The 23,441-nt window shown below is 48.4% G+C and overlaps 1 protein-coding gene across 1 annotated transcript; it reads left to right on the top strand.

Moving 5' to 3' along the window:
- Positions 1 to 3,788: 3,788 nt before the first annotated feature.
- Positions 3,789 to 7,749, top strand: SKIDA1 (SKI/DACH domain containing 1). Its single transcript, XM_056114635.1, has 2 exons — positions 3,789 to 3,863; positions 4,748 to 7,749. Exon 2 carries the CDS (start codon positions 4,861 to 4,863, stop codon positions 7,597 to 7,599), a length of 2,739 nt encoding a protein of 912 aa, XP_055970610.1. The 5' UTR covers positions 3,789 to 3,863; positions 4,748 to 4,860; the 3' UTR covers positions 7,600 to 7,749.
- The last annotated feature ends 15,692 nt before the right edge of the window (positions 7,750 to 23,441 follow it).

Raw genomic sequence — 23,441 nt, 5'->3', positions numbered from 1 at the left:
TTATATAATTTTAGGTAAGGAACTATCATACAAGATTTATTGTCTTATATTCTCAATTCAGCCATATGAGACTTTAAATTATTATTATTTTAGACTTCGTAAAAGGTAATGTTAGTCACTTCTGACTAACAGGACAAGGGGTTTCATTTATTCAACAATGTAAGTCGAGGCCTTTGTTATATTCCTTGGTCTTTTCTGAATTCACTTTGAACAAACTGTGCCTAGCAATCACTAAAACAAATGTATATGGTGAAGAGTTAGATGGTGGTGGTGGTGATAGTTCTGGTGTGTGTGTGTGTGGGGAGGGGGGTATTTCTCATTTAAATTATACAAGTAAGGGCAAAACTTGGAAGGAGGGGATTATTTTAATGCACTTCAATACTTTAATTATATGACAGTTGTAGTGTAGAAATGCAAAGGTACTCTTTGGTTTTCCTTCAGGTTTTCAAAAGAACTTTTCCCATTAGTAAACTACTCCTGCAAATTGCTGTTGCATTTCCCAGCTAACCATTTAAAAGACTGTAAATGCCTTGTGCATTACTTCGCTCCAGAGGAAAGAGGTCAGACTGAATTGCAATGGTATTGAAACATAAAATACACCGAAAATAAATCAAAATAGAACATCTGAAGGTAAATTTATCATATTCATACAGGAAAAGTAAAGACAAATATGTTCATATCTTCATAGTCCATCACTTTAGAAACTGAAAGTACTGGTTTTGGTTTTTTTTCTTTTCTTTACATCAATGCAGAAGTGAGTGTTCACCAAGAATATATTTTCATCTGCATTTGCCACTGAGGATTTTCTTAGCAAGAAGCTTTGTTTTCAAAGCTCAAGTACTTTTTATGATACTATGTAGATTATACATTCCTGAGGAAATAACAACAATTAACAAACTCAGGGCACATACTATCTACATACCTAAGTCTTCAATAAGCAATTCCCTAAGACTCTCAGAGATGGATATACCTGCAATGTTAATTTGGGTGAATCCATCCACATGGATAGTATATGCATTTGAGAAGAATAGGAGTTGATATATCTTTTCTGGAAAAAAGAATCAGAATACAGTCCATCATCTGAATTGGGTTCATCTTTGATTGTAGAGGCGGCTGACATGATCAACAAATTTATCAAAGACACCTCCTGGCTTTTGAAGAATAGTACTTTATACATCTGGAACCGTACATCCATGCAAAGTAAGTAAATTATTGCATAACTTTAAGCATAATTGATAACAGACACCTTTAATTTTTCATCCCCATTCTTTTGGCCAGCTTTCACATTAATAATCTAAGCCATAAATGTTGGTAGCTATTGATCGAAATCCCTTGTGTGCATGCAAATCCATCTTAAAGTCCCCTGCCTTTCATGTGTGAGCGCTCAGGGGCCTCTGCTAGATCTTTTTATCGGGATTGACCCCCAAGGTGCCTGGAGAAGACCCCGGATATGCAACGTGTGCTGATGGCCGCAAGAAAGCTGTCTGTCACATTCTGTCTATATGTATGTGTGTGTGCCTGTGCGCTAGTGTGCGTATTCATGCCTTAACACATACACACATGCGCGCACATGCACACATCCAAGGATGAGGAAGTTCAAGGAACAAAAGAATGTATCAGACAAGAGGAAAGATGTGTAACAGGAGTATTAAAAATGTATAAGTGAAAAGGTGTCTCAGTGCACAAAGGTAGCAGCACAAATTGTATATCTGGACATGTTTTCCTAATCTCCTGACCTTTATTTTTTCTTTTCTGACCCAACCAATTGTACCTTTAGCTGAAAAGCAATACCAAACAACTTAATATTCTGATAGTTTTTAAAGCTATATATATTGCCAGTATTGTAAAGGTGGAAAGAGGGGTAGGGAGAGAAAAAGAAGGTAATTTTGAACTAGTTACTAAATCATGTTGCCATGCGCAGGAGGAATAAGAGTATGTCAGAGAGAGAGAGAGAGAGAGAGAGACAGTGAGAGGGAGTGGGAGAGGGAGAGAAGGAGGGAGGGAGGGGGAGAGAGAGAAACGTGTGTAAATCTAAATGGGAATCAGGACTGACTAGAACTACCTGGAAAGGAGGTGGGGGTGGGGAGGGGACGCTCTAGCCAACCTTTTGTAATGTCCTCCTAAAGGTTTTTTTTTTCCTGAGTTTACAATTTCTTGGCTGTTCCACTCGTTGGTGGAAATCCTAAAGCTGGGGGAGGGGTATTAGACGGGAGGGTGGGTGGGAGGAAGAGGCTGGCTGTATATAAGTGCATCAGGGGGAATTTTTAAACGACATTATTGTCACCGGCAGTAAAAAGAGTCCGGGCATTCCACCTTAAAAAACAAACACCAGCATCTGCTTTTCCTGGAAACTTCGCTTTCTGCTGAAACCTTTTGCATTTTGCTTCCTGTGAAAGTGAAAGAGAAAAACGCGGTGTGATAGATCCAGATGCAAAAGAAAGCCAACTCGGGGGATGGTATTAGCTGTGACGAGGCATTGTTCATTGCTGCCTCTCCGTTACGTTAAAGCCTGAAATATCACGAGATCCATTCAGTGATCCTTCTCTCATTCAAGGGACAAAAATGTAATTTGCTGTAGCTCTGATTTCTTGGATGAAAATGCTAGCCTAAGATTTCAAAGGAAAGAACTAGACATCGCGGTTTGTACACACATTGATTAAGTTGAAGAGCGGCGATTACATCTGTGCTGAGTGCAACAGTAGTCCAGGGCTGACTTTTCAAATCCCAACCTCTGAGTTACAGACTCTCCTAAATAGACTTCCTTTAATTTCCGGATGCACTTCTTGAAATTCCCAATTCTCTTCAAAATTCCTGGGAAATTGAAAGAGAGATGAGGGTGGGGGTGGGGAACTATGGCGGGGATCTCATGCAAACTACCTTTTTGTATATTTGATTCCTGTTTCTTTTTTTCTTCTTTCTTCTTTTTTTAAAAAGCCATCCCTGCTGTTGCTAGTCAGACCAGAGTAGGAGAAGCCGAAACTTTTGAATATAAAGAGATTATTGCATTTCTCCCCCTCTCTCACAGGCTCAGAAATATTCCTTTATTCTTTTAACCACACGGATGTGTCTATTTTTGGAGGAACAAGGAAGCATATAAATGTCTGGGTTGCATTTATGCTCTAGTTGCAAACACCGGATAGTGAAGATTTTGCTGAATTTTGCAGTGCAGCCAACACACCGCCCTGGGATCGTGGTCATGCAACTGGAAGACCCCTGCTCTCATTTGGCAATATTTCGAAGATCCTTGAAAATGACACACAGGAAAATGCCTTCATTTGCCTAAGAAGAGGTTCAATAGTATTGATCCTCATCCAAAGAGATTGTTTAAAACAAATACTTGACTTTCATGGGGGAAAAATGGAGAGTTGTGGAAGATTCATTTAAACTACGGAGCAGAAGCATTGTAGACCACTGGAAGAGTCTGCATCCTACACCAGCACTTTCTTTTCATCTTTATTACATAAAACCTCTGGAAGCACCTTGGGCGGTTTACATTTTCTTTCTTTGCAGCAGAAGCAATCTACTCCCTGGAATTCTGACCTGTGGTGAAACAGGACCCTGGCAAAGGCTGTACTGGGGACTCTAGGACAATCCCGCCTCCAATCTAGTCTGGTTAATTGTGAAAAGTGTACACATTTCTGGCTTATCTATGCTTTGTTATGAGTCTGACGTGAAACTACCTCCTCCCCACCCCACCCCCCAGCATAGAACCAAAATCTAGTTGAATTGTTACAGTGTTTCAGAGCTGGAGCCTTGAGCTGCTTCTTGGTCAAATAACTTTGTTTCTGGTTGTGAAAAGGCATATCTGGGGAGGAAAAACCAAAACAAAAAAAAAAAGAGGAAAATCGAGAGAAATTCAAAACGTAAGTCCATACCGGGATGGTTCGCCAGGAGGGTTTAACTTTGGAGCTAGCAGCGGTTGCTGCCCCCCCTCCCAGAAGGGAAATACCAGGCTATTCTGTACATTTTCCTCTTAAGCTTTTTTTTTCTAAAGGAAAAGGGTGTGGGGTGTATATATTTAGGCTTGATAATGTTTTTAAAATGCCTTTCTTTAAAATGATAATAGCTGTAGCGGTAAAATGCAAATAAAGCAAAAAATAGGCAATATTCCTTTAAAGGCGAATATACAGGTTTTTTTTTTTTTTAAACGTACACACACTCTCCTGATGAAGTCTGAGTCAGGCTGTTTCTGAGCTCCGATAGTTTAATGGAAAGATTTATATACCGACTGTATTATTTACTTTGGGAGGGGAGGTGGCAGTATAAGGGTATGCTAATTAGTGGGAGATTTTGGGGGGAAGGGGTGGAATATCAATTTTTATTGCATCACCTGTCAGGAGTGTCCAATCAGCGCTGGCTTTAGGGGAATTAATTGATGAAGGTGTCTCCGGACGAGCTCACTTCACTCTGTCATTTTATTTGTAGCTAAAGCAGCGGCGGGAATAGCAGCTGCATTTCTTTTCTCTTTCTCCCTTCACATTCCATTATCATAGTGCTCCAATGGAGAAGGAAGGAAGAGAGGGGCCCAGGTACTGATCTGCAGCGGGAACTCAGACCAACACACTGGCAGATCAGAAACCGGATGGTTTTTTCCCTCTTTTTAAAAAAAACGAAAACCAAAAAAAAAAGCAAGAATCAAGTCAGTGTAATTTCATGGCTTTTTTTTTTTCTTTTCCTTTTTCCAATAATTTCGTCTAGAGTTTGGCACTCCCTTGGCCGGGAATAACAGTCTTTGTTATTTTATTAGCAGGATGGCTTGAGACACACGCAGCAGCTGGTGGAGGATTAACATACATACATGTGTATGTATGCGTCACGTATATATTTACTGCAAATGGTGGGGATCATTTAGTGCCCGAGATGGGAGACCTGAAGTCAGGTTTTGAAGAGGTGGATGGCGTGAGGCTCGGCTACCTCATCATTAAAGGAAAGCAAATGTTTGCCCTCTCCCAAGTCTTCACGGATCTGCTGAAAAACATCCCGAGGACAACCGTGCACAAGCGCATGGATCATCTGAAAGTGAAAAAGCACCACTGCGATCTGGAGGAGTTGCGGAAACTCAAGGCCATCAACAGCATTGCCTTCCACGCCGCCAAATGCACGCTTATTTCCCGGGAAGACGTGGAAGCGCTCTACACCTCCTGCAAGACCGAGCGCGTCCTCAAGACCAAGCGCCGGCGGGTCGGCCGGGCCCTGGCCACAAAGGCGCCGGCGCCGGAGCGCGCGGCCGCGACCGCCGGCCCCCGCCCGGCCTTCTGGAAGGAGCGGCCGCAAGTTTGGCGCGGCCTGAGCGGAGCGGCGCGGGCGCTGCCAATCAGCGCGCAGACCCCGCGCCCCGGCGCCGCCGCCGCGCGCCCGGCCACCCAGCTACCTCAGCTTTTCAGCAAATACCCGGGCTCGCACTACCCGGAAATCGTGCGCTCGCCTTGCAAACCCCCTCTAAACTACGAAACTGCCCCGCTGCAGGGAAACTACGTCGCTTTCCACTCGGACCCGGCTTATTTTCGAAGCCTGCTGTGCAGCAAGCACCCGGCCGCCGCCGCCGCCGCCGCGGCCGCCGCCGCCGCCGCCGCCGCCGCGGCCGCCGCCTACTACCAGGCGTCGGCCGGCCGGCCGCAGCCAAAGGCGGCGGCGGCGGGCGCCGGGGCCCCGGTGAGCCTCACCTACCGCTGCAAGCGCAAGCGCGGGCCCACCAAGGACTGCCTGCTCGCGCCCCACGCCGGCGCCCGCCGCCTGCTGCTGCTGCCCAGGTCCTACAAAGCCAAGGCGGCGGCAGCGGCGGCGGCGGCGGCAGCGGCGGCGGCGGCCGCCGCGGGGGCCACTTGCCTGGAGAGGTTTCATTTGGTCAACAGCTTCTGCCCGCCTCCCCACCACCACCACCACCACCATCACCACCACCACCACCATCACCACCACCACCACCGGGCCCAGCCGCCGCCGCCGCCGCCGAACCACCCACCCCCTCGTCACCACCGACCGCAGCCCCATCTGGGCAGCTTTCCCGAGAGTTGCAGCAGCGACTCGGAGTCCAGCTCCTACTCGGACCATGCCGCCAACGACTCGGATTTTGGCTCCAGCTTGTCCAGCTCCAGCAACTCTGTGTCCTCAGAAGAGGAGGAGGAGGAGGAGGGAGAGGAGGAGGAGGAGGAAGAGGAGGAGGAAGAGGAGGAAGAGGGGGGCAGCGGGGCCTCGGATTCCAGTGAAGTCAGCTCGGAGGAGGAGGACTCGTCCACGGAGTCGGACTCCAGCTCCGGCTCCAGCCAAGTGTCGGTGCAGAGCATCCGTTTCAGGCGCACCAGCTTCTGCAAGCCGCCCAGCGTGCAGGCACAGGCCAACTTCTTGTACCATCTGGCCTCCGCCGCCGCCACCAAACCCGCTGCTTTCGAGGACGCCGGCAGACTTCCCGACCTCAAGGGTAGTGTCAAAGCGGAGTCGCCCGAGGAGTGGAATCTGCAGGACTGGGCCCCCAAAGCGTCTCCGGTGTACTGCCCGGCCAGCCTGGGGAGTTGTTTCCCAGAGATAAGGAACGATAGGGTATCTGAGGTTACATTCCCACACTCTGAAATTGCCAGTACAGTAAAGAGAACAGACCTGACAATTAACTGCCTGTCGGAGGGGGCCTCTTCACCTAGCCCAAAGACAAACAATGCATTTCCACAACAAAGAATACTCCGAGAGCCTAGGAAATGCTTACCAGCAACTCCTGCTACACATTGTGCAGATAACAACACAATAGCCTCTGCGTTCTTAAAGAATGGTTCTTCGGGAGCAGCAGCAAATTCAGAAAAAGATTCCAAAATCCCTCATTGTCCCGAGTTTGCTACGGATTTGCCCACTTCGCAAACTGGTCTAGAGGTGGAAGCAGCAGCAGCAGCTAAAGGAGAGAATCTCTGCACTGACTCGGCATTGCCATTTCTGCACAATATTAAAATCAAAATAGAAGACAGTAGTGCTAATGAAGAATATGAACCTGACCTTATTGCAAATAAGCTAAAGTGTGAGTGCAATGATACAAAGGGTGAGTTTTACAGTGTGACTGAAAGTAAAGAGGAGGACGCCTTGTTAACCACAGCCAAGGAAGGTTTTGCATGCCCTGAGAAAGGAACTCCTTCCTTAATTCCACTGGCTCGGAGTCAGGGCCTCTCATGCACTTTAGGTTCTCCAAAACCTGAGGATGGGGAATATAAATTTGGTGCCAGGGTGAGAAAAAATTACCGGACACTTGTACTGGGAAAGCGACCTGGACTTCAGACACCTCCAGTCAAACCAAATTTGAAATCAGCTAGAAGTCCTCGTCCTACAGGTAAAACTGAGACACAAGAAGGATCACTGGATGATTTTACAGTTATAAGCAGACGCAAAAAGGTAGCCAGCAATGTAGCATCAGCGGTGAAAAGGCCATTTAATTTCATGGCAAATTTTCCCTGTCCACCATCACTCATTATTGGGCAGGATGGGGATTTGTGGCCGGCGTATTCCTTAAACACCACTAAGGATTCCCAACCTCCTCACAAGGCCCATCCTATATGGAAATGGCAGCTGGGCGGTTCCGCAATACCTCTTCCACCTAGTCACAAATTCAGGAAATTTAATTCATAAAAGTGTTTTGGAAGATATTTTCTTGAACCATATTACCTTCCTTTTGTTGTAAATGGCACAGGATGGTTTGTACAAGTCCATTAATGTGTTACACCCCCTTTGGAGTCCCGGTTTATTGCATTTTGAAGACAGAAATCGGATTACTTTTTTTTTTCCCATTGCGGGTTTTTTTTTTTTTGAGTTAGGGTGGGGGCGGGGTGGGAGAAGGGTTGGTTTACATTCCACAGACTACTTCAGGCTAAAGACTCAAGTAAAACTCAGTTATTACGGTAGAGCTGGAACACTTTACTGTTTCAATGCTAATAATGCACCCGGTACCTCAGTTCAACTGCTACAAATAAATGTCAAAAGGTTGAATAATAAATATTACAATGAGCCATTAAGTTTATGCACTAGATTTCAGACCTGAAAATGTAACTGTTAATTCAGTGAAAGTTTGTTAGGTTACATGGTTACACAGTGAGGTTGCAAGAAGTTTCTATGAGCCCAAAATGTTCTTTTCTGGAGCTCTTGTTTATGGGGTATCTTTTCCTTTTCCTTTTTCTCTTTTTTTAACTCCCCTTATTTCCTCTCCAAGAGTATTTGCACTTAATTTTTTTTTGAGTGGAAAAATTGGGGAGTCCTGATTGAATGCTGAAAAAAGCTGCCTCATCTATACTGAGTAAAATAAATATGAGATTGTATTTTTTCGTAAAGGGTGTGGTTTTACTTTTACAGCCAGTCCTTACAATTGGTACAAGTCCTTTTTGTGTTCTCACCCAAAGGTTTTTAATATGGTGGCCCTCACCATTGTCCTGCTTATCTTGTGCTCTGAACACAACTCCTCAAACTTGCAAAACAACTAAAACAGTTCTCTTCATAGCAGGATATTGTATGGTCTGACTCTTCCTAGTATCAAAGCAGTAACTATGAGCAAGAAAAATCAAATGGGTCAGAGTTGTAAGAAAACCCCAAATGAAAAATAGCACAGTTACTTCAGGGGTTTTTTTTTTGGGGGGGGGGTACCAGAACTCAGGCACTTGGGTTTTATTACCTGTTACTTTTTTTCTGCCTCTCTCTCAACTTCTGTTTTCAGACCATCCTGTATATTGAGCAAGAGAGTTTCTACTGCAAGTGACAATCAGAGGTGACTATCTATATTTGCACTTAAAAATCAAAGTAGTTGATTTTGAACATGCAAATGGCTATGGTCTAGCCCTTGGTAAGGGCCATGCTGGTATACTATGTTGTGATGATGGAAGCAGTAAATCAAAATTATGGAAATTTGCACTGTTGAAAAGCATGCTTTAGCTTTATTTTCAATTAAAAACACTGTTAAAAATTTCCGATTCCACACATTTCTACTTATTGCAGATTGAAGAATGGTTAATAGGAATGAGTGGCTTTGTTGACATTTTCAGATGTAATGTTTTTGCCTAAAAAGTAATGCATTTACTGGGGGTATAGTGTTTTGTTGTAATATCATGGCCAGTCAGGTTCTGTGCAAAAACACTGGTGGAATTCTTCTTAGATTACAATAAAACTTTATAAACTTGTTACAAATCAAGTGCCAACGTTTCAGGTTTAGGAAAGTAAAGCAGAAATCAATTGTTATTTTAATGAAAGATGAATCTAATCATCTTTGGTCCATCGTCTATCTGATAAATTATGTATCTCATATCTTTGCCATCTTAAACCTAAGAAGTTGCATCTAAAGATCACAAATCTCAAGACAGAACTACATCAGTGAAATGTTTACTGTGTGAATTTAAGTCACTATTTCTCATGGAAATGCAGCCTCCCCTCCCCCTCTTTTGCCTTTTAATTCCTACTCCCTTTGAAATTATTCTTTTGTCTATAAATGTTTCAAATGGATCTGGATGGGCTCAGCCCTAATTGCTGTACATGCTCTGTGGTTTTACTCTTATTTGTAAAGGACAGAGGCTGAGAATACCTGCATCCAAATATATTTGGATGGAGTAAACAGATGCTTTGAACTGCCTCCCTTCCATTCCTTCTTGAATGTTGCCAGATGTAGGTTTACTGGATCCCCCCAACCTCCTGCTCACCTTTTTAAAAAAAAAAATCTGGAAAGATAGATATGGTCAAAGCAAAAATTGGGGCTTGTTATCCTTGAATTCATGCTTGTGTGTAATTCCCAAGACCAGTCCATGTTGTAGTTATAGCTGAACAACTGACCTCTCAGTCTGAGTTGTTTCCTCTTTGGAAGGCAAAACAGAATTTGGGTGCAGTAAGTTATTCTGCAAAATCAATCTGTAAAAAGTGTGACATACACCCTGGAAAGTCTGTAATTTCTACTCTTTAATTACTGCTAAGTCATGGAAGTTCAAACCCTTGATGACTACTATTTTGCTTGTTGACTTGTGACATCATTATTTCTAAATTATAAACTGAGAATACATATGTGAAGCCTACAGATTTTGGTATGGGATGACCAGGAGATGGAATAAGCACAAATTAAAACAAATATGCCCTGTGGAATTTCTGACATAAAATATTGGCCTCTAGCTTGACACTTGGTCTTCAGCCCTTAGAGAATCAATAGTTTCAGTTTATAGGAGATGGAGAATGAGCTGTATGGAGGTTGGGCCATTCCAGAGTGATACCATCAAAAGGAGAGAAGTAGTCAACACAAATTTTACCTCACACTACTACTACAAGCCAACCAACCACAGTAAAACCTGAGTTGGGGCTTCTGTTAGGAAAGTGTACCCAATAGGATTCAGTAACTTGCAAAGCTAAGGTGTTCTTTCCATTCATGGGAGCCCCTCAGCTGTTTGACCATTCTGCTGTGGGGCCTGTTCTCAGTTTAGTTTATTCTGCTTGTTTTATGATGAATGACAGTATCAAGGTATTCTCAGGTGCCACAATCACCATGATCAGGTTCAAAAAGTTATGCCTTACTGAAAGGAAAACAAAAGTTACCTCCAAACATTGAAGTGTTTTCAGATGATAGCTGGTTTTAAGGCACTGTCCGGTTCGCTGGGTCACTGGCGTTGTGTCTAAGAGGATTCACAGGCTTAAGGAAAATGTGGGAAAAGGTTCATTCTCTGACATTTTGGGGAGGCAAGTTTTTTGGGGGTCTCCTATGAAAGCAGTTTACTGATAAAACTGTGAAATGCAGATTTAAGTATTTTTAAAAAGATCTATGTGCTCTGTCTTCCAGTAAGGTTATCTGCCTTTCTAGAAAACACAGCTTGCTCTTTTTCCCCCAACTATTTACGTTTTAAAGTGGGTGTTCTTTTCTACTGGCTTCCTTGATTACAGTGGAGTAATCTCAATAATGGTTGTTTATTTTAAAATCAACAACAAGGAGCCACTGCTAACAGCAATAGCACAAACTAGATGAGCTGGTGTGTGGATTTTTATCTTATTCGTGTCTGGGTGACTTCCAATGGTCTAGAAATTCTTCAAAGTTCAGGCACGAGCATTAGAAGTTCCTGCAGAGAGGAGAAGGAGAATTTTGTGTGCTTGGAGGATGAGATGTAGACTAATTCCTCAAAAGCAGTCCCCTCCCCTTCAAAGAAAAACAAAAAATCCTCCAGGGTGACAAAAAACACTTTTTAAAAATAAAGCCTTAGCATCTACAAAAGACAGAAAAGGTGGTGAGTTTTGCTTCACCTTGAAAATAACTTCCTGCTGGAAAGGATGTGGAAAGGGGAGTTCCTAAAGCTAAACTAGGGGCGTCTGTGTGTGTGTGTGTGTGTGTGTGTGTGTGTGTGTGTGTGCGCGCGCGCGCGCGCGCGTGTGTTTAAATGCTCCCCATCAACTAACCTCAGGAAATTGGCTAGGAGGAACAAGGCATCCCCCTTAGGGAGTCCACCCGGTCACCCCATCTTCCCCAGGATTTTCCCCTTCCCAGTGAGAAAGAACTGTGTTTTTATGCTAGCTTTGGTTTTGGTTTGCTCCCTGGGCCAAAGGGCATTTTGCAAGCTCTTCTAGGGGGTGGGGACGTAGGACCGATCCAGAAGGTGGGGGAGGGCAGCATTTTACCTGTTTAGCAGGCCCTCTTCTACTTAAAAAAAAAAAAAGCGGAGTTGGGGTGGGGGAGAAGGGGGCAGCTATCACTCTTCGCCCCTGCCCTAGGCCCCCGCTCCTCTCCCGCTCCCTTTCAAACGGGCGGCCTCACAAGCTCCCACTTTAAAAGGCCTGAGATGTTTTGCATGAAGCCCTCACAATAGGGGTTGAGGGAATTGACAGTTTCAAAAACAAGGCCTTCAGTCCTTTCCAGCTGCCGGGCCGCTCTCTCGCACCGACGCCCTGGCCCTCGCCGCTGGTGGCGTCCCCGGCAGCGGCCCCGGCCCCCAGCCCGCCCCCCGGCGGTGTTTGTAAACAGGGTCAGTGTCCAGGGGCTGCGGGCCAGGGCTGCGGGCCTGGCGGGCTGCGAGCGGAGGCGGGGAGGCCGGGCGGGCCCGGGACCCGAGGAGGGGGTGCGGGGTCCCTGCCCCCCACCCCAGGCCGCGACCTCCCCCGCGGGGGTGGGGGGCGGCCGGGCTCCGGGCCCCGCGCTCACCCCGGGGCCAGCACCCTGGAGGGATGGCCATGCCGCCATCTTGCCCGGTGCCACCCCATCCCTTTGTGACTTCTTGTTTTCCCGCCCAGATCGTGTTCTCCTCGGCAGGCATGACGGGCTCGCTCCCGGGGCGCCCGCGCCCGCACCTCCCGCGCGCGGCCCCCCGGCGGCCCGGGCCCGGCCCGCGACGCCCGCCGCGGCGCCTTTGTGCGCGGGGCAGGCCTCGGGCACCCCCGCACGCGCCCCGCGGCCTCGCCCCTTCTCACCTCCCGGCCCGGCCCCGCGCGCGCCTCCCCGCCCCGAGGCCGGGCCCGGGCTGGGGGGCACCGCGGCCGGCGGCGCCCGAGCCCCGGGCCGGGGAGCGGCGGGGCCCGCGGGGACCCCGGAGGGAGGGCGGCCGGGCGCGGGCGCGGGCGAGGAGCCGGGCGGCCCCCGCCGTCAAGCGTGTGAAATTACGCACCGGGCTCTTAAAGAGCGCCTAATTTCTAGTAAATAGCGAGGTCTTTGTAAATGGCTTTATTATGTTGTTTCTTGTTAATTGTTGAGAAAATCCCCATTGTTGAGTGTGAAAGGCTTTATGAGCTAACCTGGGCCCCGGCGCGATCCCGGGGCAGTAAATGGCCGCTCGGCCGGCGAGGCCCGCGCGGGGACAGCGACGCGAGGACAGCGCCGCGCCGTCGCCCCCGCCCCGCCCCCAGCCCGGGATGCCCCGGGGGCCCGGCCCGCGGGGGCCCCCGAGGGTCGCCGCCGGAGTGCGGCCCGGTCTGGGGGGTGGCGGGGAGGAGGAGCGGGCCGGGGCGCCCCTCTCGGGTCACCGCCGCGACCCCGGCCGCCCTCTCCGGCCGCGCCCGGCCCGGATGGTTCCCGGGCTTTGTCTCGGCGCGGCGGCCGCGGGTGGAGCGGGCCGGGCCGGGGGAGGCCCGAGGCGGCCGGGCCGGGGCGCGGGGCTCCGCCGAGCGGCCTCCAAGGCCCGGCCAGCGCGCCTGCTCGCGCCTAGCTTTTGTCTCCAGCTCTCTCTGCCTCCCTCCTCTTCTTCCCTTCTCTTTCCCATGCAGGATGACCTCTCTCCCTCCCTCCCTCCCTCTCTCTGTCTCTCTCCCCCCCCCCCCCCCCCCCCCCCGTCTCTCTCCCTGTCTCTGTCTCTGTCTCCCCCTTCCCCCACCTTGGAAACCTGAAATAGACTTAGAAGACAGAAGAAACCAGAAGCGCGTCTTTGGGTAGCTTTTGGTGCGTGCGCGCGCGCGCGCTTGTGTGTGTGTGGTTGTGTGTGTGTGTGTGTGGTTGTGTGTGTGTGTGTGTGTCTTTGGGTAGCCTTTGGTGCTGGGTGCTGGTGTTGTGTGTGTGTGTGTGTGTCTGAAAACAGGAGCCAGGCTTTCTTCTTCAGTCGAAGATAAGACATTCCTCTCTCTTTCCCCGTCTCCTGCAGTTGTTTTTTTTTTCCCCCTGCTAGGAGAGACCGGGAAGAGGAGCTGGGGCGCTTTTGATTAACTTCGAGGCGGGGGCCCCCGACGCGGCCTGCAGGCAGGGAGGTGGGGGCGGGCGGAGGGCGCCTCCCCGGACTCGGCCCCGGGGCCTGGCCCGGGCCTTCAGACTCTCAGAGGGGTCGAGGGGGAAAAGCAGCCGCCGCCGCCTCTGAGCCCTGGCAGGGCCAGTGAGAGGCCCGAGAATGTCTTCGCGAGCCCGCACTGCGGGAGCAAACCCTGGGCTAGCTGGCCGCCAAGGGCGGGGTTTGGATATTAGCAGATGCAAATCGCAAGGAAACGTTTCACTCCGGGCAGGAAAACCTATATTCTGCTAGCTTCTCCCCCTTCGAAGACGGCCCTACGCGCTCTTTCACCAAATTAGCTATTACGTGAAAGCCCCCTGGGTTTAAAGCACTTGTTTCATGCATTCACGTACAACCCGTATTAACTATGTACTTTCTGCTATTCCTCTTGTGGCTGTCCCTGCCTCTTCCTTCTTTGCGGAGAGTATGATGCGTTTTATTTTAGCCCAATCGATGCTTGCAAATACGGGGATAACGCAACACACACTTCTGCCGGGGAGGCCGTTTTCAAAATTGAGTTTAGCAATCAATACTCAGTCGAAATACTCCAATTGCACGGCCTCACCAAATTCAAGCCTTGGGCTCCCGCTTCCCTTTTTCTCTCTGATGAACGTCCTCTCAGAACAGGATGTTTTTATCCCGTGTATTTGGACTTTTCCCCCAAAGCTCACTGCAGACTGATTGGAAAAACACGACCCCAAATCTGTGTGGCGTTCAACCCGTCAATAGCTTCCAGGCAGAGCTCTCTCCCACTTGCAATGAGACCCTTCCTTTCTCTTCCCAGATCCTAAGGAGTAGCACCTAGGAGTGCCTCTGAATAAGGTTTCTGATCCCCACCCCAGGGGGCAGCTCTGACGTGGGCCACAGGTCCAGTCCTGGACTTCTTCACCCAAAGCCCAGTTGTTTGTGTGTGGAAGTTGCAGCTCTCTATTTTTGAGCTGTGCCAAGGACTGGGGCTGTGTCCACTGGGGGAAGTGCTGTGGTTGTCTCCTTGCAAGGGACCTTAAACCCGAGAGCTATAGGGTGAGGGATTTTGAAAGAAAATTAGAAAATAGGCTGTCCTGAGAGAGAGAGAGAGAGAGAGAGAGAGAGAGAGAGAGAGAGAGAGAGAGAGAGAGAGAGTGTGTGTGTGTGTGTGTGTGTGATATTCTGAAAAGAAAATCTATAGGGGAAGCTGAGGGTGGGGAGGAGGGGATAGAACAAATCCTGAGGACCCTAAGATCATACTCGATTCCACCTCCTGCCTGGATCTCCCTTTAGCTGAGGTGTCCAGAGCAACATAGAAAGAGGTGGAGAGAAACAGTGGCAGACAGCCTAGAGACAGACTCTCTAGGAAGCTTCAGTTACTCATCTAATCAGTGGTGTCAATATGGTAGTGTTTGACCCTTTTGGGAAGGAAGAGACTTAGCAGTTAAGAGACTTAGACCCTAAAAGACTGGCCACCTAGCAGAGTATCTATCTAGCCACCTAGCAGAGTATCTGGCAGTGTATCTACGGGTCTCCAAAAGGCCTCCCTAGCCCAGAGACCAGTGGGGAAAGGGGTCACTAGAGTCACGGCTTATCATCTTCCCCAAGCATTCAAAAAAATGAACAAGTCAACAATTGTCCTGGAGACTGGGGCTAGTGGAGGGAGAAATTGGAATATAATTTCCATTATTGGATCCTGCCCTCTTTAAGAGTAATTTAGATTAGCAGCAGGAAGGACACAATACTTGTGATAAGTGATGAGTAGCAGAGAAGAAACGGCATGGACAAGACTGAGCTGGGGCAGCATTGGCCCCTGTCCTGAAAGACGCGTAAGTATGTGAGAGTCTCTTGGCCCTGACATGGTCCAGCTCTGAAATGACCAAGAAGACCCTGGATCCTTGGGTCTGCCTGGAAGAAAGGCTCATTTTCTATTCATTCTCCCTCAAGTATCCCTCTCTTTCCCCTCCCTTTCAAATGAGTACCCTGATTGTCAGTGATGCAAACATGGAAGACAGTCCATTTTCTTCCTCTCTATTGGCTCCACATGGACAGACCAAACCATGGGTGGGCTTTCAGGTGCCTGGTTTCTCGCACCCATTCCAAGTCAAGCCCTCATGACCTAGTGGGAATTGACCTGACAGTTTATTTACCTTTTTTCCCCTAACATTTTCTTTCCTTCTTGGCTTTTAATAGTCTTCACCTTTTCTGATTAAGCCCTTGCATCAGGTGAAGATTTGATGGGGAAGAAATGCAGTGGTTTGGAAGACCTTCCCTGCGGAGGGGGAGAGGGCGAGCCCTGATGGAGGCCATCTGGGAGCTTCCTGTGATCCCACAGATACTTCCTTGCTTGGGTGAGAGGCCAGAGCTGCCCAGCCTCTGGTCCTGCTTGTGCTGAGCTATTCCGATTAGGCTATAAAACCCAGCATGTATCTCAAGACCAGGAGAGCTCAACTCCATAAACACGTGGCTAGGGTTCTAACATGGAGCACATTGCCAGATGCAAATGCAAAGAGGTGCTTTTCATTCTGGTCCAAGTGTTGTACATTCAGTGGCCAGTGGCAAATTAGTCTCCAGAAAGCCAATTTTGATTTTTTTAATCAGTAATGCTTTAAAAGAAAAAAAACAAACTTATACGATTGATAATTAAAAGGGTGTACATCACTACCACCAGAGTGTTTTTATCTAAATTTAAAAAGAAAGGCTGCCAAACACTGTCCCCTTAAATAAAACATTTAAGTAGAAAAGTATGATTAACATTTGACTTGTTTGACTGTTTTGGCTGCTCCTAACATTTTAAGAAGAATAAAAATCATTTAACTCCCCTGTTAAAATCTTTTTTACAGGTTGATGTACTGTGCATTTAAAAATAAATTAGCAATTTCATCATATACCCCTTTCATCTTCTCTAGGCCAACTACCTCTGAAACACTTTTCTTAAACATCAGCATTTTTTATATTATCTTAAACATTTTTGTCTGTGCTTTCACATTGAACATAATTATTAAATAGGAAAATGGAACTTATTTCTGTGCAGTTAGGGAGTTGCCAGGGTTTCTTGCCCTTTGCACAACCTCTAGCCAGTTTATCTGAGTAGAATGCCATCCGACATAACATGCAGCCCTCATATAATATCCTGACACTATGAAAGGATTTCCAGATGAATTGGAAACATCCTGATTGTGAATTTTCTATCTTTTTCTATTTTGAACCAATACTTGAGTGTATACCGAAGTTGATTTTAAATGTAATCTACTGCAAGCGGAAAAAAAGTACAAAAATAATAAGGAAACAAACAAAAAGAACTGGCGATCTATGATAAATACCATTAGAACCATTGATACCAGTTACCTGCTATAACGCGAATGGGATCGTGATGACAATTCCATTGACACAGTCTCTTCATTCAGGATCCTAGCCAAAGGAATACCATGTCAATGTATAAAATTCTAACCAAAGATAAGCCATTTCAATGGAAATCGCAATGTGCAAAGTCTCATTGAAGCCAATGAGATTGAGTGTAATATCCATACCACATTCTCATCTGCTTGCCCCGGGATTTAGTATGCAGCTCAGCACTGAAATGAGATTATGCATATAAAATACCAATATAGAATACAATGCCCAATAAAACATTAGAAAAGAAACTTACAGACCATATACACAGGCTTTACTTAAATTTGAACTTCATGTGCATACCCTCCTACCATCAGAACATTAAATCTACAAAATGTCCTTACTCTGTTTTTTTTTCTCACTTCTTTCTGCATGATTCCCCCCACCCCCACCCTCTCCTATCCAAACACAATTCTTTTAAGGGCACTCTTCAAATCATCTAACATTTCCCAAAGGATCTTCCAGGAGTCTCTTAAAGTGTCTTTTTAAATTAAAAGGCCCCAAACAATTTCAATGCCTTTTTCTTTTTGCACCAAAAAATATCGGAAAGTATTTGGACTTGCAAACCTATGGGTGTGTAAAAAGAAGAAAGGGACCAAAGAGAAAACGCCCCCACAGTGGATTACAAGGTTATGGGACAGGTCACTGGGAAAGGGAAATAAAACTGAATGTTAGGTCGGGCTTGTAAATTATGCACCTTTCAGGGAAAGCGGTTTAAGGTCTCTTCACTCAAGGTTCCCCCCCCCATCCATTTTGCTATTAATTCTTAACTCTTGGTAGGCAGTTCTTTAATGAGGTTGTTTGTGGCAGGTTAATTTTCTCCAATCTACTGAGCGCCTCATTTTCCCTTTTAAGTGCAGTGCTGCCTAGAGCTTTCAGTATTTTCCATACCAGAAAACAAAATAAATGTGAAGTTGCCGGGGCTGAGAATTAAAGGCGTGATGTGGACAGAAAAACAGAGGCCCTGGACAGATGGGAGAGGGAGGGTCGAAGCCAGGCTGAGTGAGGGCATGAGGGAGAGAGATTTCGGTCTTAGGAGAGCAATGAGCCTGGGAGTGTAATATATTAAATATTGCAGCGATCGATTTCAATACCCCAAGTGGACACGGGAATAAAAATTCACCCACAAGCTGAAGTGATTAGGAATGCTTTGTTGCGAGGGGGGAAAATGTGATTTTCTTCAGATCCTTTTTGTTCAGGTTCGAAGAGGCCTGGCCAATCCAAGGGTAAGCCCTGGACTCCCGGTTTGGGATCTAACTCGAAAGGTTAGTCGTATCTCAATGGTGCTTCTGCACAGGGCAAAGATGGGCCTTTGTACTGAGGGGGATTAAATATCAACCACAATTACGGCCTGGTCACTCTAGGAGCTTTGCTCCCAAATCAGAGGAGAGTCCATTTGGGAGAGGCCGCTCCTTCCTGTGTATCAGTCTTTGTTTCAGCCCCGGGGACAAAGAAGTTGCTTTTGCACAGTTCTTCTTTCATTAAAACCAGGAGAAAATGCACAATATGGTTTACAGAAGGTTGACTCACAATAGCTGGACGTCAAAACAGTCTTTGGGACTATGTCGGGGAGAAATATTTTTGAAATGTCATTCTGGGGTCAAAAGTATGCAACTGACAAATAGCCGGGCACCAATGCCCACTGCCACACATGATTTCATTAGTGACTGCAGAATGGGGTGGGATTTTCTGTTCTTTTCTCCTGCCAAATCCAGCTGTTAGACATTCATGCTATGAACTGTGTTTCTCTCAGGCCAGGAATCTGTTGGAGGATTTGAGGTAGTCACTTCGGAGGCTGCTTCGAGGGAGGGAGGGATGGGGGATTGTTTTCACTCGCAGCCTAATGGGCCAGGCCCCGGCTCTTCTCACTGGGGACACGGGGTGTGTTGTGAGGGACACAGCGCCCTGCCACATGCCTGCGTGCAGCCACCGCATCTGCCTCCTCCACCAGCGTGGCCGCTGCAAATCAGGGAGAGAAAGGCAGCACCATACAAAAGATCTCTTTAAGGAGGATGGGCTCTCAGAGTGACTGGGATATCTGTGGCTGCCTCTGCATGGCCTCCTTGGCCTCTGCCAGATCTTCCCCTACCGGTGATTACATCTTTCTTTCACACCAGCCTAGGCTTGTAAGGGCACCCCCTGCCCCCTGCTAACCAACTCCCCCTGATAACCCAGACACTGATTTCTCTTCTCCCCAGGTGGTTACATGAGGCTGGACTGCAAGATCTGAGTAAGCTGGAATCCCGGAATGGGGCAAAAGCAGTGTATGATGGGCCTGGAGCTGAAGTACAGTAGGGAGGGCGCTTGCTGTGCACACAGCTGACCTAGGTTTGATCCCTGGCACTCCAGATGATCCCCTGAGCCTGCCAGGAGTGATCCCTGAGCACAGAGGCAGGAGTAAGCCCTGAGCACTGCTGATGTGGCCCAAACAAAACCAAGCAAACAATAAAGCAGTATAGGATGTCTCCCCAGCTTCCTCTCTTTTCTTCTGGTGCCCCCTCCCCCACCGCAGGTTCTGTCTCCTTCCAGCTAGCTAGCTCTTAGGAGGATGAGAGCCTGCATGGTGGGCCCAGGAGACTAGTCCTATTTCTGTGGGCAGGTCTCCTAAATGAAAAGTGCTCGGGCCCAGAAGGAAGCTCAGCGACCAGTTCCTTTGGATCCAACTGGGCTGATGATGCCTGGGTGGAGGCTGAGGTGGGTGGAGGAACAGAGCACATAGGCTCCCCTAGAGAAAGTCGCAGAGGCCTGGAGTGGCCGGAAAGAGGCCTGGGTGTCTTTTCAGGAGTTTTATCTCCCTTCAGCCACCTCACTCTTTCCTCTCTTCACACTGAGAGAGTTAGACTGGATTATTTGGCCCAAGAGCAAAGTACCAGTCAAAGAAACTCTCTTTAAAGGGCTGGAGAGATAGAGCAGTAGGCTGGAGTCTATGCCTCACACGCATAGTCCCGGGCTTGATCTCCAGCACTGCATAGTCCCCCCCCAGACTGCCTGAAGTGACCGCTGAGCTGGGAGTTGCTCCTGAGTGTCGCAGGGCATGACACCGAAAATCAGAAACGGTTACTCTCACTGTCAGAGATAGCCCAGAGGGCTGAGCACATGCAGGACCTACGGAATGCCCAGCACTGCCTGGTCTCCTGAGCACCATGAGCAGCAACCCAGAGCACTACACGTGGAGTAGCCTTTGAGCACGACGGGATGGCCGCCAAACAAAAACCAAACCAGAAAGTTGCTTTGAGGAGCTAGACTGATTGAAAGTGGTCCTCTATCTTCTTGAGTTACTTAATAACGGCAGGGACAGGGAGAGCAAAGGAATTGTTCTGGGGGTTGCTGCTGTCCTCCCTAGGCCTTGCTGGAGTCGGCCCTTCTCTGACTTCCTCCTTCTCCTCTAAATCATGTCAGGAAGAGGCAGGTCGAATGAAAGCATGTGAGGAGATGGATGGGTAGGGTGGGGGCTGAGGCCTCAATGAGGGCTGGCTGGTCTGCGCAGGTGCAACCCCAGCTTTTGTGTGACTGATTGCTAACATTGGGAGAAGAATTCAATAGGGGGGCAGTTCAGGTGAAGGGTTCCCCTGCACTAAGGGGAAGGTTCTGGGTACAGTGCCTGAACCCTGGGACCTCCATAGCCTGTCCCATGGGCAGTATCTGTTGCTTCTTCAAGCAACAGTCAAAGCAACTTTCTGGTTTTGCTGGGGTCCTGGGCTATTGTCAGTCTTGGGGCCTAGGTCTGCTGCCCCTAGGGCTACTGGATTCACCTTCACTCTGGGAACCCCAAATAAACTTCCACAACATGGGTCTGAAAGGGCCGCTTAAGGCTCACCGATCTGTGGAAAGAACTTTGCAAAACTGCAAGCAAGCGAGAAAAATTGTCTATTCTTGTGAGAGAAATACAAGTTTGCACTTCACATAGGCGCTTGAGAGAAAGGGTGGGTGTGGAGGGCTGGCGAAGGAGAATCTTTCTCCTGGCCCAAAGCCCCACTGTAATCTCCAGAACAATTTCATTTCCTCCGCAGCACCCTGGCTCAGAAAGCTCAGGCCAGAGAGAGCTTAAAGCCCGGGTGGGGAACAGAAAGTGGCTAGCCTGGGCTAGGGCACAGGTGAGGTCTGGCCCTGTGGGTACCCAGGGCTCCGAGGGTCTGGAAGGCAGCAGGAAAACGGCAGGATGTGGCAGACTGAGGCACGCCTCTCTCTGTCACTCTCTGTCTCTGTCTGTCTGTCTGTCTGTCTCTCTGTCTCTCCTGTCTCTGTCTCACTGTCTCTGTCTCTCTCTCACTCCGTCAGCCTTCGGCCTCTGGCTGGCCTGTCCCCGCCCCTCTTGCAGGTCAGGTCGCCCGGAGCTCGGGTTTCGGCAGAGACCTCCCCCCCACTCCGGGCCGCCAGGCCGCTGCCGCTCTGCCTGCCCGGCGCCCAGGCCTCTCCCCGCTTGCTGAGAAAGGGAAAAGCGCGCGTCCCGCCTGGTGCAGGCTGGGGGCGCGTGTGTGCCGAGGGGGAGCTCGTGCTCCCGGAGACGGGGAGCCAGCTCGGTAAAGCTTCGCTCTGCGTTCTCCGGAGGGCCGGTGGAGGCAAATGGTTCCTGCGGTCGCCCTCCGCCAGTCCCAATTACTGCGCGGCTGCTGGAAACGCAGCGGGCCGCGGGGAAGAGAGGCAGGCCGGGGGAAGCCGGTCCCTGTTCCTCCAAAAGGGAGACTGGAACTTTTGAACCCTTTAAAGTGATTGATCAGGTCCCAGCAGAGAGCGGCTCCCCTCCCCCCACCCCGCTGTCCCCAGCTCTGCTGCCTTCCGCAGCCCCCTGGGCTCGGACCGCGCGTGGGGTGGCGCGGGGCGCCGGGGCCGGTGCGTGCGGAGACGCGCGCTGCCCGTGGCGCTGATGCACCCGGGCGCTTGCTGCGCGCGGAGCCCGAGCATCTGGCGCGGCCCGGGACGAGGCCAGATGGGAGAATTCCTAGTGCGAGGGGTGCTTCGTGCCTCCGGCGTCGCAGCCCTCGAGGTGAAAGACACCGGCCACCGCTTTTCCCACGAACCCAGCCCCTGCAGCCCGCCGCCCAGCTAGCGGGTGCTCGCACGAGCCGGGCTGGGTGCGGTGCGGCCGCAGGCTCCCAGCCGCCGCAGGAAGAGGAGTTGATTATTAATTCGGCTGGCTCGCAGCGAACTACACACTCAAAGCCTCTGGCTTTGGGAATGGGCCCGGAGCGGGAACCCAGACAGAGCTGACCCCAGGGCCGGGACTGGGAAAGCCGAGCGGAGGAGGTTCCCGGGCGCGTCTGAGCGGGTTGGGTAGCACTCCCGAGGGCAAAGGTTGACTCTTCCTCGCCCCCCAATAAATTCTTGGCTAACTAGTGTAGACTAAACACATTAGGATTATTAAATGGGGGCAGAATAGGAAGGTTGGATGTATGTCAACTGGACGCAGGCACGGTGGACAAATCAAGGTGCTTCCAACCCTCAAATAGAAATGTAATGTTCAACTGGACGAATTAATTTTTGACGGATTTACGGTATGATTTTCTTTCAAGGGGTATTCATTGGTTTCTTTCGATCCGCAGTGCGGCCCAAAGACAGAAATATATACAAGCACTTTCTGCTTTTGCGGACACCCCTTAACAGTATCTCCCAAAGAAAGATCAAGACACTTTGTGAATTTTCCCCAGATAATGCCTCATATTCCGAATGACTGATCAGAGAACTCCGGTATTGTTGAATAAAATGAGAGGAAGGCGAGTGACGTGGGAGTGGAACAATGGCATTTCTGAATCAGTTTGCTTGATTGACATTTGGGAGCTTCATGACCCCAGGGAATGGGACTCATTACGGTGAATACACCAAAACATCAACCAAGATTAGAACTCTAGATCCTGTTTTAATCCCATTTCAGTCTAAATTATAGTGGGAAAATATAAAATCCGAGAGGAGAGAATTACTCTGTCATATATTCACCTAAAGTTTTAATTGTACTAAGGGGGAATAAAAAATGAAAAACCAGATGTAGTTTTAATCATTTTGAGGAAAAGCACCCACAATGTAGTATAGTGTATGGGTTTGGTGGGGTAGAAACTAAGAATATTCATGTGATATAAAATATTTTTTCTTTGCTGGGGAGACAATTTAACGGAGATGTACGTAGGAAGCTTTTTAATTCTTCCTTTGCATGCTTGTGATACACACACCCTTTTACTGGATTACAAAACTTGAGGATCATTAATAAATTAATATTAACAAATAATTAGATACCTTAAAGGTGGAGACTAAATGCTCAATATGATTTCAAAGACTTCTCTGTTTTTTGAAAGGGATTTTCTTTTAATGTAAAAAATTGCTAAGAGGTATGTTTAACTCAGAAACTTGTGAGAACCTTTCTTCAGTTCTTAGAAAACTGAATGTGTTTGAGTAAAGTTTATTTATAGCAGCAGAAAAGTGTGGTGAGATCAT

This window comes from Sorex fumeus, unplaced genomic scaffold, assembly GCF_029834395.1.
Source record: "Sorex fumeus unplaced genomic scaffold, SorFum_2.1 ptg000026l, whole genome shotgun sequence".
Taxonomy (NCBI): domain Eukaryota; kingdom Metazoa; phylum Chordata; class Mammalia; order Eulipotyphla; family Soricidae; genus Sorex; species Sorex fumeus.
This window is presented reverse-complemented; position numbering and strand designations above follow the sequence as displayed.

Excerpts from the sequence above, each read along its gene's own strand:
- SKIDA1 (XM_056114635.1), top strand. The coding sequence starts at position 4,861 with ATGGGAGACCTGAAGTCAGGTTTTGAAGAGGTGGATGGCGTGAGGCTC.